Below are 14,758 nucleotides of genomic sequence, written 5' to 3'. Positions count from 1 at the left end.
GTGAATGTCTGTTTGGGTGGGGGACCCTCATTAGGTGCACTTGGTTGCAGCAACACGCACACAGCCGCAATGATAAACCATAAACAGGAAATCATGTGATGTTTCCCCCTTTCAAAACTAGGCTACAATCATCGCACAGAAACTTAAGTAAATTGCTTACCTTACAACTGCAGAAAGTTGATTCTCACAGCGAAGTCGCCTTCTTTTCAGTACCAGTACAAACACACCAGGGGTACTTTTTCTGCATCCCTGTCATTGTTTCATTCATTTTAAATCTTTAACTAAATATATTTAGGATTTACTTGAAAATCATTCAACATTGTTTTCTTTTAATGAGGAACTTTTACAAAATGACTTTAATATTCTATTTTGTCAAATTTGCAATATTTCCAATGACCATATAAGAACATATAGGCCTACAGTATAACTCCTAAAAAGATTTATTGCTTATTACTCCTTTTTAAAAAAATTTTATTATTATTTTTATTTTTAAATTAATTTTCAACAATAACAACATAATACAGTATGAAGACCTACAAATAAGACAATACATACCAAAAACCACAACACAAGAGCAAACACAAATACAGAAAGAAAAAACACACAAAGAAACAAACAAAAATCAGCAATATTCACAACCTGGTGCATTTATAAAATGCAGTTTGTATGTACTTAAACTGTTATACTGGTTACTCCCAAACTTATTACTCTTGACCATGCCTCTTTCAAGTATATTGCTATTGGTGAATTCCTCAAGAGTGCCTCTTAACACATGTGATAGTCTTTCCAATGGCAAAAAGGACATAAGTTTTTCATACCACGTTAGGATACTAGGGGGCTCTTCGCCCAACCATTTTTGTAATGTTGTGAGTCGTGCTGTATACAGAATAATTCTATAAGTTCCTGTGCTTGCATTCATGATTGGTATCTAACCCCAATATAAAGTAATGTGGATTTAGAGGGGTTTCTATCCCAAATATTTTCTTTATCTCGTTTTGGACTGAGAGCCAAAAAATTGCAATTTTAGGACACAACCACATAAGATGACTATATGTACCAAAGCTATTTTTACATTTCAAACATAATGGGGAGCATATTTACAACAAATCGCTGGGGTTACATGTAGTCTGTAGATTATCTTGTATTGGGTCTCATATGACTTGTTAGAGCATGTAATTTTCTTTACATTCATTAATACATTTCGCCACATCACATCATCATCATTACTCCTTTTTAACAGTTTTCCTGTTTACCAGGCAGAAGCTCTAAATACCCGACCTGACCAAAATGTGGACAACTAAACATTTTCTCTACATATGACCAATTATTGTGATACCATTGACATTAATCTGCTTTTATAGCGACGTCCACACCTCTGGTTTAAGTCTTCCCATCAGTTTGAAACCTGGCAGCAATGATTTGCTCCCGATGACGTTTGGCGATAAGCCCAGCTCACAATTGGTGTCCCATTTCATCCCAAAGATTTTTAAAAATTCTCTCAGGTTCACATATCATTTCAACAAGTCCTTTAATTACAGATATTTAATATGCTCTGATGCCCAATTGTATGGTCTTTTCAGCAGAGAACCTGCTGAAGCCCTCACAGCCCTCCAGGACTCTGATTGTCACCTGAAAAACACAAGGAATTAAATCACACACTTTTTCCATGCATTATTAGGTCACAAATCAACTTGTATTCAGATTTTGACACGTCCGTCATTAACTTATGTTACAACTTTTAACGAACATGAACTTTGACCTTTCCAGATACACGGCTCCAAACCATAGTGAGGAAACCAGTGGTTCTAGGCCCATTTCCTTCACATTAGCCTGGCTTGTAGGTGGTAACTAACTTTGTAATAGTCTGGACCAACTCTGAGATGAAGAATAGCAGGAGAGCCGTTGTCATGTTGCAGTAACAGAGACTTTAATTCTCTTATATGACAGCAAACATATTACACAGTCTCTCAATAACGTTTATGCTGTGCCCTGAGCTTTACCTTATTTTGAGCTTTATTGCTGACCACGGTAACATGTTGTCATATGACTTCCTGCATACGGTTGATCACCATGGTTGACCATTGTGATTGTCATCCACCATGTTGCTGCAGGCAGGTGCCTCTCAAGATCATGGATGTATTATGAGCACTGGACTCCAGACAAGATGGCACCCGCTCAGTCCTATAAAAGTTGCTAAGTGGCACATGAAGCCAAAAAGTCCATAGAGCATGTGCACTTCAGACTTCTGCTGGTCTAGCCGGTTCCCATTCAAAAAGCATCAACTTCTCTTTTGTAATACTAAGTCAATCATTTTTCTCAACGCGTCTTAATGGTCTCAATCGCTAAATTCTGGCCCCTTAATAAGTGTGCTGGTGGTCCTTTTGGAAATTATTGTTCCATTAATAGGATTTGAAGACGTACACTAGCTTTGATGTCTGTTATGTGGGTGTTGATTGACAGTTGGCTTACCTGCTGCTCTCCCCAGCTCTGAGAATTGCAATGAGTCAGACTATAGTTGCAATATTTCAGTAAGTTTAATACTACTTGATAACGACACAGGCTGTGTTGGCATAATTTCACGAAAGTAAGTAGTAAAGTATGTTAGCCCAAGTGTTCGCCGCTCGGTGTTTCTGAGGCACCAAAATAATGCCCAGCCTACGGCAAAGTCTGCAACAACTGTAAAGGACAGAATCAGTATGCAAAGCAATGCTTGTCCAAGGGGAAACAAAGCCGAGGTGAACATGTGTACACTGTGGTAGAAACTGCTCTCTGTGATTTATTCTTCGTGGGCATGGTAGCTCAGGAAGACAAGTGTGAACAGAGTTGAGCAGGACAAGTGGACAGTTCCATTGTATATAAATGGAGCTTTCCTTCTTCTCAAGCTGGACACAGGAGCAAAGGCCAATTTGACAAATTAGCTCAACACCAGAGCCATGAAGGTAAAGCCACGCATTCATCCAAAATCTGTTCTGCTCAAATTCTGCAATGGACGGCTCATCAATACCAAAGGCATACGCAGACACAAAGTGAGAGTTAAAGGAAAGAACACTATCTCATGTTTGTAGTAGTTCCAGAGGGAGATGACTCACTGCTACGTGACAAAGTTGTGAAAATTTAGGCCAAGTCAAGAGGGTGTACTGCATCAATGCCAATGCATAGAACAGCGTAGAGTCAGTAGTGGATCAGTATCCAGGCATCTTCAAAGGGTTTGGTGTCTTACCCAGTGCCGGGAAGCCAATTTGACATAGTGGCCAAACTGTGTAATAACGTCACGTGATGCTATTGGGCCCAAAAAGACTTTTTCCCATAGACTTACATTGTGATAGAGTTGTCTGTAAATGAGCAGATAATTTTTTTTGAGCGTCACAACCCCTGCGAAATGACTTGTCTCACTATCAGAATTTGATCCGTTCAGTCCGATAACATTTCGAAAGTCTATAATAGCCACACGAATGAATTGTTTTATCCCCATTCAAGTTAACTGGAAGGCTAAACCGGAAGTAGCTGGCTCAGCCGGCGAAAGTCACTGGTCCGCTTGCTGTATGGGCCCCACAGATGCAGAAGCAATGCGGAAAAAGTTGTAGCAACTTTCAAAAGAAAGAACGGGGCGCCGCCTCCAACGCCGCATCCAGTTCTCTTAAGACATCCATGGTCTTACCATTCACATACAAGATACAACTAAAATATGATGTACAGCCAGTCGTCCATGCTCCCAGGTGGGTTCCAGCACCACTACAAAACAAACTGAAGCAAGAACTCAACCATAGGACTTCACTTGGAGCTATTACAACTTAATACTTTTTTAGGTACTTTATTTTTGTCCCTCAAGAAATTGGTAGTATTTAACAGCAAAATACCAAAAATAGATTCTCCAATGTTTAGGGGCAAATAACCTCTGAAGTTTCAAATGTACTTTTAAGAATATATAACTAAAGCAAGTGATGCTGAATTTAAAGATATGTTTACATTGTAAAAGACATTGTAGTTGATCCAGGTTGTTCTTTAATTCCTCACTAAGGGGTTGTTTAACATAAACACTGCTAAGGAATACAGTATGGCCATTCCTTTATATGATTGTTCTTTGTCTTCATCCAACAAATCACAGTGCTCTACTGCAGTGGTTCTCAAACCTTTTCACATCAAGAATCCCTAAACTGACACAAATTAGACCACAGACCCCCATCTGATTAGATTTTTGCTTTTAGATGTTTTATTACAGAAAGTGTATGAAACCCATGACCAAAATAGTCATATATTCTGTCATTATGTTACTTGTGTTATGTTACTACTTACATGGAATTATTTTGAAAATAAATGATTCCTATTTTTTGCCGGGGACCCCCTGGAACCCTCTCAAGGACCCCTGGGGGTCCTTGGACCCCACTTTGATAACCACTGACCTACTGTGTCTATTTCTTTCAGTTTACTTTTCCAAAGGCCCTCTGAAGTTGTTATTGAAGAGTCCAGGGGTTTTCCTAAAAGTGAAATTAGTAGGCACTATAGGCAATTGGTATTTATTGTATTGGCAGTTTGGTTGTTCTGAACATTTCATGTAAAATCACCATTTGCCTTGTATGCTAACTAAATACAATAAAGCTTTCAAATTTCTTTTTGACATGTGCTTGGAGCTCTTACCTGCTTTTAATGGGTAATTTGCACATCCCATCCAATTATTCAAACAAATCTGAGACACAATGTGTTTTTATTGTACACGTATCCTGCAGGGCATCACTTGCATTGCCAAGAAATACTTTAATACAAAAGAACACACACGTGGTAACATTTGTGTGAGGCACAAGAAACACACAAGAGACACCGCAGCAGTTTCAGACCTGCAGCTTCAGACCAGTTGTGTCTTTTGTAAAGAACAAGCCACTTTCGAAAGCCAGGCTGTGTTTGTGCATCTTTGCAAAGTTGTAAATACCAGTGTTAAACAAGTTTAACACTACTTGAATTTCAGCAAAGGTGGAATGTTTGGTACAGGTTAATGGTAAGTATATAACTTCCATTTTTTTTGTCACACATTTCTCTTTTTAAGCATTAGCAGACAGGGAATGGGGGGGGGGGGGGGGGGGGGGGGGGGGGGGGGGGATGGGGAGGTGACACACATCAATCTGCTGCCAGAATCAAACCGCAGATGTTGCGATTATCTAGCATGCATCTTAACCTGTAAACTACCAGTTCACACTTTTTTTTTTTTTTTTTTTACCAACAACGTAATCCAGACTAATAACAAGAACACTCGTTGACATACAGAGATGTCCATCTGAACACAAATACCTCATAAATATGATATTGTCATCTGATATTTCCTTACTTTACAAGCCAATAAGGACTGCCTGACTGCACCATTAAACAAATGACTGCGTAACTGTTAATTATGGGGATACCAATGACTAAAAAGAATAAACTGTGTGCTTGGGTGTCATTGGGGGGAAATCCTACATATTTATTGTTTATTGTTATAATAGTAAACTCTGAACAAATCAGTATTCCTCCAGACAATTAAAACTTGGCCTCACTTGTCTGGTGGTAAGTGCATGAGAAGACTGCTCATTGAGCCCAGGTTATAGATGTGAAACAAATGATAAAATTTTGTTTTACAGTTAGAAGCTAAATTATTTTTCATCATTTAGTATCCAGCAGAGGCTAGTGTGATACCATGGTCCATTTTCATCAATTTTTATTATATTGGTTCATAAGGGTCATACAAACATAAAATGTTATAGCTCACACATACAAAACATGGTTAAAAAAAAAGACATAACAAAAACCGCAACATACACCAGCAAACTCCACCTGTAACAATAATTGTCTGGAGGTGAAATATACATGCTGCTGCTTTTACTTTACTTTTCTTAGGTGGCGTTGATTAGCATGTGTAAAACTCTTCATTGAAATATTAACAGGCAACATGATCACAACAGAAATAAAGCAGAAAATAAAGTACAAGTTAAAATCATGTAAAAGCCATGCTATACAGGTAGATTTAAAAGTGTGATTTTATAATACTTGCGTATTCTGCCAGTCAAACACTGGTAATGTTAATAGCAAATGCTTGATCCAGTTTTGACTTTAGCATAGCACATTGAAGCTGTTACAAGACATTAATGATCAAAGAGATGATCACAGATGCCTACGTATGGTCAGGATCTAATGCTTCATGTTATATGATTTTATTAGTCTTAGTCTGTCCAAATTTGATGGGATTAAAATGTCAATGAGAATAGGACTGTTCCAGTTGTTGCAAAACGCACATTAAAACAATAAAAAATATCTGTATAATTTAACAAAGACAAATTTAACAAAAACACAATCAGTTTAAGCAAATAGAGCAGAGTTAAGCAAGCCAGGATCAATTCTAAGCGCACTGAGTGCCATTGTTCACAGGTTAAAAGGCCGACTATTGAACTTACTGAAGAACTCAGTAAGAGTAAATGATGATTTGGTAGGCTGCTCCGTCAGGCCTGCGTTCATCTTCTTTCTTTCTGATGCCATTGAGGTACATTAGCATAAACTACAACAGAAAATAAGAAAAACAGGAAATACTGCAACTTAGTGTGGGTACTGGTCAAACTGCAGTACACTTCATACTTACTACATAAAAAGGTTTTGTCTAAGTGACTTTAAAACTACAAGTTATATTAAAAGCTATTGTAATACTGTACACAATACAGAATTCCTGATGATCTTCCTACCATTAACAAGTGACCTAACCTAACCAAACCATAACCTAACAGCTAAAAAAAACATCAGTCATTTGCAGCTGCTGAAAGTAATTGCTGTTTGCTACCTACTCTAAGACCGATGTAGGAAGAACAGGACAGCTAAAGTTTACTCACTGGCTGTTGACTCAAGCATCACATCTTCATTCACATCCCTGAGGAGAAGATACATAGTGAAGTTTGGCTTCAGAGAAATGCATATAATTTTGTATCCTGCTGTATATAGTGCATATTTGTGTTGCTACATACAGAATGGGTAAACCATATATGTCATTTTTCACCTCTGTCTTTATCAATTTGATTAAAGAATTGAGTTCAGCTGGAACAACAATAACTCTCCTCTACAGGAAATTAAAACTCATTACAACTGTAAAACTGGCCAGAGGCAACGTTACAGTCACACTGATGCAGGAGATAAGATGCAAAATGATCCTTACTGGGAATTTCTGGGCTTCATCATGTGGATCTTGTAGACGACCCAAAGCAGAGCCACAGATGTGAGGATGATGAGGATGAAGATGAGGACCAGAAAGCCAATGAGAACTTTGTCATTGTCTGCAAAATGATGGTTATGGCAAAAAAAAAAAAAAAAAAAAAAATCAAAGGGATGGCATTTATATCAAAGATTAAAATGTGCAGAAATTGACATGTATGGTAAGTCTGAATGAAATGTTTTATCTGAGCAATTTATGGCATTAATTAAGACCACACGTACAGAGAGTGTCAACATGCGCTGTCTTGGTTTTACTGTAAAGGTATCCGTTGAAAGCAACCACCTGAAAAGACAGAGCATTCCTATAACTTAGGAATTATGGAACTCATATAAGTATGAGGAATAAACTGAACAACACTGTTAAATGAAAAGTAGGATTATACAAACCTCCACTTTGTAGGTCGTTAAGTAGCTTAGATCTTTGAATGTAAAATCACAGTTCGTTTTTGGTGGCTTCGTCTTCCGAATGACACCATTATAACTAAGAGTTGCATTGTATAGCTTCTCAGGCCCACGGAAGAATTTCACATGAGGACAGGTAACTTTAATCGCATTATGCTCTGGAACACTTGGTACCAATGTGGAAATATCATCCGGTACTGTAAGAGAGTGAAAACAACAACATATTTTCCTTTAGATGCAACACTTTATGCTTATTCACAGTTTAAGTGATTGTTGGGTTTAAAATACCAGCAGTTTTAACACTGATTAAGCTCATTAGTGTTACTGTGTTGATTGTCTTGGGCATCAGTGCATCAGTATTTCCTTTAAACGGTTAATTTATGACTGAATTTTGAAATGGAGTTGCGAAATTATTTTAAAACAGCTTTCAAAATTTTACTTTTTGTTATTCCATTTATCCCACACAGCTGTTATGTGTTGGCCGGAGCTGTGTTAGGAGTCTGGCTGATCAGAGTGCCTGAAAATCAGGGAATGAGATGTTGTTTGATTATCAATATTTATCACCATTTAATTAAATAAGACATGTAGCCTAATGATATAAAATACATAATCTCTAATTATCATTATTATTATGATAAAAAGTAAGATAAATTTTATAATTATGATTACTATCCCTTTCTTAAATAATAACTAAATAATTCATTACAGTAAATCTTGTGTTGAGTCAATGTCCAAAATTGACATGATTAATTTAGAAACCATATTAAACATAATTTAATGTAGCTGTAGTTCAATACCTGATGTCAGTTTTCTCCCCAAATATTCACAGTTTCAGTGCTGTTGTTAAAACTGTTACTTTTACTGGCTCGTGGTCATCTTAACTTAATATTCAACTATGAACATTATATAATAAATAGCCTTTTTAACCCTTTTGAACTAAATATAACTATGTATAAGTGTTGACTGTAATATTTTCCAAAGACAGTTTGCTGTTTACTTACCTCCAGGCTCAGTTTTCTCTTTAACTTCAGTTGGTTTGGCAACATTCTTGTTGTTGTAGATGGGTTGGACTTTACAGATGTAATCGGTGTATGGTTTCAGTCCAGAAAAATGACATGCTCTTCCTGGTTTCTGTTTGTTAACTGTAGATGTAACAGTTTAGTTTTCATTAGCTGCTTTTGGTGTCCGATTTAATAACAACAGGAACATATAAAGAGATGTGAAAAGACTGAACCTATAGTTAAGAAATATTTGTTGAGTTACCATTAACTGACAAGAATATAGATATCAAAATCATCAATGTGTCACTGCGACTGTAGATCACTGACTGGTCCTGCAAGGTAACACTTTTGTATACACTATGTACTACATGGCTGACAGACAGAGAATCAACTAATATCACACTTTCTAAAAACTATTTCAAATAAATAACCAGCAAATCATATGAAGTGCAACAATTTTATCTGTAATCACAATTTTTCATCATGTTCTTCTATGGAAAAAAGGTAATTAAACTCTATCATTTCAATATTATTTCTGTATCATATTTAATGGATTTTATTTTTATTAATAACTTGTACCAAAGTGTGACTTGTTGTTTCATCTCAGCTTATTTACACCTATTATCCCTCAATGTACTAAAATGTGAGCACAGAAGAAAAAATGATATACTTGAGGCCAATGGAAGTTTTAAATGTCTTCATTGTATATCTCACTTGTCATATAAACTGACCAGCAAGTTAATCTGCAAGACTCCAAAATATACATTGAACTAAAATGGAAAAGGTTTTTAAAATTTTACTTACGTTTTGCATGTTTCTTGTCCCATACTGAATTCACAGGATGACAACTGCAGTCATATGAAAGCCCATCAAGTTCGGGAAGGACCTCTTGACATTTCTGACTGGTTGTTGTCCAGCTCAACTCAATGGAGGTATTGGTTGAGTCCCTTTGTGTTGCTATATTAAGATCTGTTGAAACACATCACACATCTTTAACACTGAACTGAGTAATCTGGTCTTTAGTATCTTAGATTACAAGCTATCATTGCAACAACATACCACAGTCAATCTTGAACCGGATAGCAGGTGTGTTTTTTATGATGACATCATTTTCCTTGATCTGACCAGTACAGGTGTAGTCTGTGAAAGGCTCCAGTTCAGACACTTTCTTGGGATTATTGTAAGAATCTGAGGAGACAGAAGGGTGACAACATTTCTCAATCAACTAATATCTGTACCTCAGAATTTAAGATCAGTTTTAAACAGTTTAGATTTAGACATTCAAAGCAAAAACCAATATTCTATTCAAAACTGATTCACAGAGCTCACAAAGCAATACCTCACCAACACCTCCCTCTCATACCAGAAGACACAATTTATGTCACTACAGTTATTAGAAAAATATGTTTTTCTACCCCTGCAAAAATTACTCCACTTTACATCTTCATCTCTTTTACACTATGAGTACAAAACAATGGAAATGCAGATTTGAATCACCATCTTTATCCATGTAAATCTATTTATAATGTTGCTGACAAACAAAGTCTCTCTACTTTCAGTCTGACCACTTACCAGAACAGGTGTAATCAATGGTGAGATAGATGCAGTTTGGAGGTAAATTTGCTTCTATTTTTGCAGGAAGTTCAGTGGGAGGAATCAGATTTATTTCATTTGAATTTAAAAATTCAGCTGAAAAAGAGAAAAAAGCACATATAAAACATGATGAAAGAAGGTCTACATGACATGCATTTAAAAATACAGGTAGACTGTATTATACATACCAGCACTGATGTGTTGGATGTGGTTAAAGGAAGACTTCACACACTTTTCTTGAGTGAAGGTTGTCGTCAAATTTGTGCAAATGTCATCATAACCAGGTTTGATACAGAACTTTTTATTGTCACTTGGGCATTGCACGGCTTCAATATTATTTGCTGTTATTTGCACAGAGCTGATGTTCCAGTCACTCTTGTAACAAAGATATCCAGGGATGCAGCTGCTACGTTTAATGTCATCTTCAGCTGAAATACAGAAGTGATGCACAAATGTCTCTCCCAATTTCACTCATTTCTAAAGTTAAAAGAAAAATACAATACAACAGTATGAATTATTTTTACTCACTCATTTTCTCTGTCGTCACTGTAGTTTTATAATCGCTGTGGTTACAGACTATTTCTTTGCCAGCATGGTCAAATGTCACATCATGCTTGTAGTCAGTACAGGGCTTCAGGTGTATGATATTATGTGTTGTTATGTTTGGATTGGAGTGCTGAAAAATGGCTTTGCCTCCAATCTGATTTTGGCCTTCTTCTTTAACATTTATGGTGTAGGTGCCAAGGGGAGAGTTTATGAAGTTGATCTGGAAGCCAAACTTGATAGGTGTAACAGTGTAAGAACCTGTACAAATAATACACAGTAAAACCTGTTAGTAAGATGAACCACCTGCCATTTATTTTAACCTTGTTTATATAGGTGTTGAAAACGTTCCTGTGTATGCCGAGGATCATTCTGTACACTCCACTTTCAACATATTCATTGTAAAGTAAGAGAGAAATACAAACATTAAAACAACATTAGATGGATTATCTTTTAAACTGATATTCACACTGGGGAGGTGTCGGGCCTGGTGGAGGGCCTGGTGCAGGGCGTGGAGGACACATTCAAATGAAATTAGAAAGGAATAAAAAATACAAAAAACATTAACATTTCGTTAAACAACACAAGTAATTTAAAATACTCCCAAAGCACACTAAAGGTAAAGTATGTGCCTTTAGCTTATAGAGTATTTGTAACCCTTTTATCCACAGTGCGAGTGTATGCACAACACAATCTTATTACAATCCTATATAAATGAGAAAATTCCAACCTTTGGTGGTAGGAGTCACTGTGGTGTTGGACTGGGTGATTGGAGGTGAGGTCTGAGTTAGAGTGCTGATTGCCTGAGAGTCTGTTGGTAATCAGCACTCAGAAGCACCAAATAATACCTCTCAGACAATGTCATGTTCAAACTGCCTCCTTACTATCACTACCAGTAACCTACTTGCTGAAACGTGCAGAAACATTATGTGCTGTATGATCACTGGGACCATCCCATAATTTGAAGGTCAATGTTTAATTAACTGGTTAAATTAGGACAGAAAGAAATTGAAAAAAATCCCCCCAAAATAAATTAAGATTCAAAAAGATCAATTTCTTTTCTTTGCACTGTATGAACATCACACTACTTCATGCGTCGGCATTAGTTTAATTAGTTGCATAAATATAGGGCTTAAATCGTGGATAATATTTGGCAAGAGGTTGATTGTGGTGGGAGAAGTTTGAGTTTTATACTGCTTAGCAAACATTTTCTTTTCAAACAAAATTGCACATTACATATTTCATATACAAATAACTATATATACATATATATATATATCAGAGGAGGCTGGTACATAGAGGTATAGGAGGTTGCTCCTCCTCTGTTTTTTGAGAGGCAAGAGGGAGATCAAAATATAAAAAAGAATATTTGGTTGAAATAAATCATTACCAAATTTCACTATCATTTTATTTCTTTCTTCTTTGGAAAAAATCCATTATTGAAATTCTGATTAAAATGCTTCAATAGCGACACCTGCAGGGCAAGAAGAGAGAGAGTAGTCTATGTGAAGTGGTGATGGGGGGCAGTGGGGGGCAGAGGAGGACGGGCTCTTGCTGTCCTCCTTAGGGCGGGATCTCTTACATCAATTTAATGTACTTCATTTTTTTTCATGCTAATCTATGATTGGCCAAGACAAGTACAATGACGCTACAAGGGAGGATGTCCTCCCTAACCAATCAACAACCAGAATTAAATATTGACATTGTGTTGGTCCAATGATAGTTTCCAGATTTCATCTTCAATTCTCTACCACTGTAACGTAAGTGAGTGTGATGAACTGGTAAGAGAAGAAGAGCAGTAAGATATACAGTACTGTGCAAAAGTTTTAGGAACTAAAAGTTAAGTGAGAATGCTTACAAAAATATTGCTATAAATTGTTTTAATTTATCAATTAACTTCTTACAAAGTTGAGTAAACAGCAGAAACCTAAATGAAATCAATATTTGCTGTAAGCAGCTTTGCCTTTAAAGCAGCAGCAGTTCTACTTTAACACAGTTTTTCATGGTAATTTGCAGGTAGGTTATTGTAACCATCCTGGAGAAAGAATGTTCCTCTATGGATTTATTATTTAGGCCATCTCAGGTGCTTCCTCGTGTAATCCCAGATTGACTCCATGATGTTGAGATCAGGGCTCTGTGGGGGTCATACCATACCATCTGTTGCAGGACGCATCATTTTTCTTGATGCTGAAAATAGTTCTTTATGACTCTAGCTGTATGCTTGGGGTCATTGTCATGTCATGAATAAATTTGGGATCGATCAGACACCTCCCTGATGGTATTGCATAATGGATAAGAATCTAAACATCTAGGGTGCCTAAAACTTTTGCACAGTACTGTAGATAAATTGATAGAGTAGCATATTAGAAAATTAATTCTAAGGCAAATTGCGGACTATATTTTTAAACATATCAGTAAAACATTTTAGCTGCTTCTATTAGGCTACTTGCAGGCTGTAGAGCAGACATCATTGTCACTAACGAATGAACAACATATGCTCTCTTTCTCAGCCACCTTGTGGTTCAAATGAAATGTCTTTTGTTTTAACTGAAATCCTCTCACACAACATACTGAAATACCGTTGACAAAATTATATATTTTCAATAGTAACTGTGAACACTCAATAGTTTATATAAAAGGATTTCACAATACTGTATGGGACCATTTTAACTGTATATGAGCACATTTTACCATTATGTGTGAAAACTTTTCAGTAGTTTTCATGGAGTGTTTCAGTTGTGTATGTAAGTGTATAATTTTTCAGTTGTTTGTGTGAGAGTGTTTCAGTTGTGTATGTAAAGCATTTCACTTGTATATGTGTGTTGTTTTCAGTATACTATGTGAATGATTTTGGTTTCATATGTGTATGTGAGATGAAAAGTGTATATGTATGTATGGTAATTCTGAATAATGTCCCTAATGGCTCCTCATAGCTTTGGTGCTACCATGAACATGAAGACATGAGACAGTGAAAAGTGTGCTTGAGGTAAAGGGAGGCTGAGGTGAAGGTATGGCACATGGTAAAGCACAGCTGATGGTAGAAGTAAACATTATAAACACTAGAATTACAACTGAATGATATATATTAAGAGAATTTAGTTGCAGTCACTCACCTGATGGAATTTGACCTGGAATAACAAAAGAGAAAGATATTTACACACTTGTAATGAATGGGGTGTATACGACTACTATACAGAATAACATAAATATACACACATCACAAACAGGGTTTGTTTTATTAAAACATCCATTTCCATCTAAACTTGCTGTAGCTTTGCAGTGATATCAGTGGAGGTGTATGAGGTACAGGACAGAGGATAAGGTTTGCACCAAAGAAACAAGCATACCGTAGGGTTTTTTTCTATTTTTTCCATTGGAATGAATACAGAATGAAGCAATATAACTAAATATAATGCACAGAAACATTATGTGCGTATGTGCGATCACAGGGGACATTTTGCGGTACATACTGGCTTTGGCGTTGCTGTGACAATGAAACAGCATAAAGCAAAAAGTGAGCAAATTAATTGAGTTATCAGAATGTAGAATTATAAACATCACGAAAACAATTAAATGTAATATATGAAGTAACATTGTTAACCTGGAATTACAAAAGAGAAAAGTATAAATTATTATTGCATTTGTTATGTTTTATTAAACCTGTTTGGGCATAAAAAGCAGGGCCGACAACTTAATTAGATGACTTCAGTCATGGTCATAAACCCAGCTACTTTTGCAGCTCTAGTCTGACATCTGTTGATTTAAAAAACAAACAAACAAACTTATAGGTAACACAAAATTCTTGCACTCAAGAAAAGTTTTTTTGGGGGCAGGTGCATTGGATTATAAACTGTGATGAAAAACTCCATCATCAACATTTCCTGATGAGGGTCTGAGGGCCGATACATTGTCAATAAAGTGAGAACAAGCGATCAACAGTGTGCAGTAATTCTTGGTTCCTTCATGATTTTTTTTTTTTTTTAAAGTTTAACAATGTTTAA

At 36.4% G+C, this 14,758-nt stretch overlaps 1 protein-coding gene across 1 annotated transcript in view; it reads right to left on the bottom strand.

Annotated features, from left to right (window-relative positions):
• Positions 1-5,901: 5,901 nt before the first annotated feature.
• The window catches only part of LOC122988989 (receptor-type tyrosine-protein phosphatase C-like), a 101,424-nt gene continuing 92,567 nt past the window's right edge, over positions 5,902-14,758 (bottom strand). The window contains exons 7-16 of the mRNA XM_044361675.1: positions 10,403-10,642; positions 10,194-10,310; positions 9,681-9,809; positions 9,426-9,590; positions 8,622-8,762; positions 7,606-7,817; positions 7,441-7,501; positions 7,163-7,280; positions 6,843-6,880; positions 5,902-6,517 (exon numbers count right to left, since the gene is read on the bottom strand). Of these exons, the coding sequence (XP_044217610.1) occupies positions 6,474-6,517; positions 6,843-6,880; positions 7,163-7,280; positions 7,441-7,501; positions 7,606-7,817; positions 8,622-8,762; positions 9,426-9,590; positions 9,681-9,809; positions 10,194-10,310; positions 10,403-10,642 (1,265 nt within the window). The 3' untranslated portion in view covers positions 5,902-6,473. The remainder of the gene's footprint in view (positions 6,518-6,842; positions 6,881-7,162; positions 7,281-7,440; positions 7,502-7,605; positions 7,818-8,621; positions 8,763-9,425; positions 9,591-9,680; positions 9,810-10,193; positions 10,311-10,402; positions 10,643-14,758) is intronic.

This window comes from Thunnus albacares, chromosome 9, assembly GCF_914725855.1.
Source record: "Thunnus albacares chromosome 9, fThuAlb1.1, whole genome shotgun sequence".
Classification (NCBI taxonomy): Eukaryota; Metazoa; Chordata; class Actinopteri; order Scombriformes; family Scombridae; genus Thunnus; species Thunnus albacares.
The sequence above is the reverse complement of the archived record's forward strand: the minus strand, read 5'-3'. Positions and strand labels throughout refer to the sequence as shown.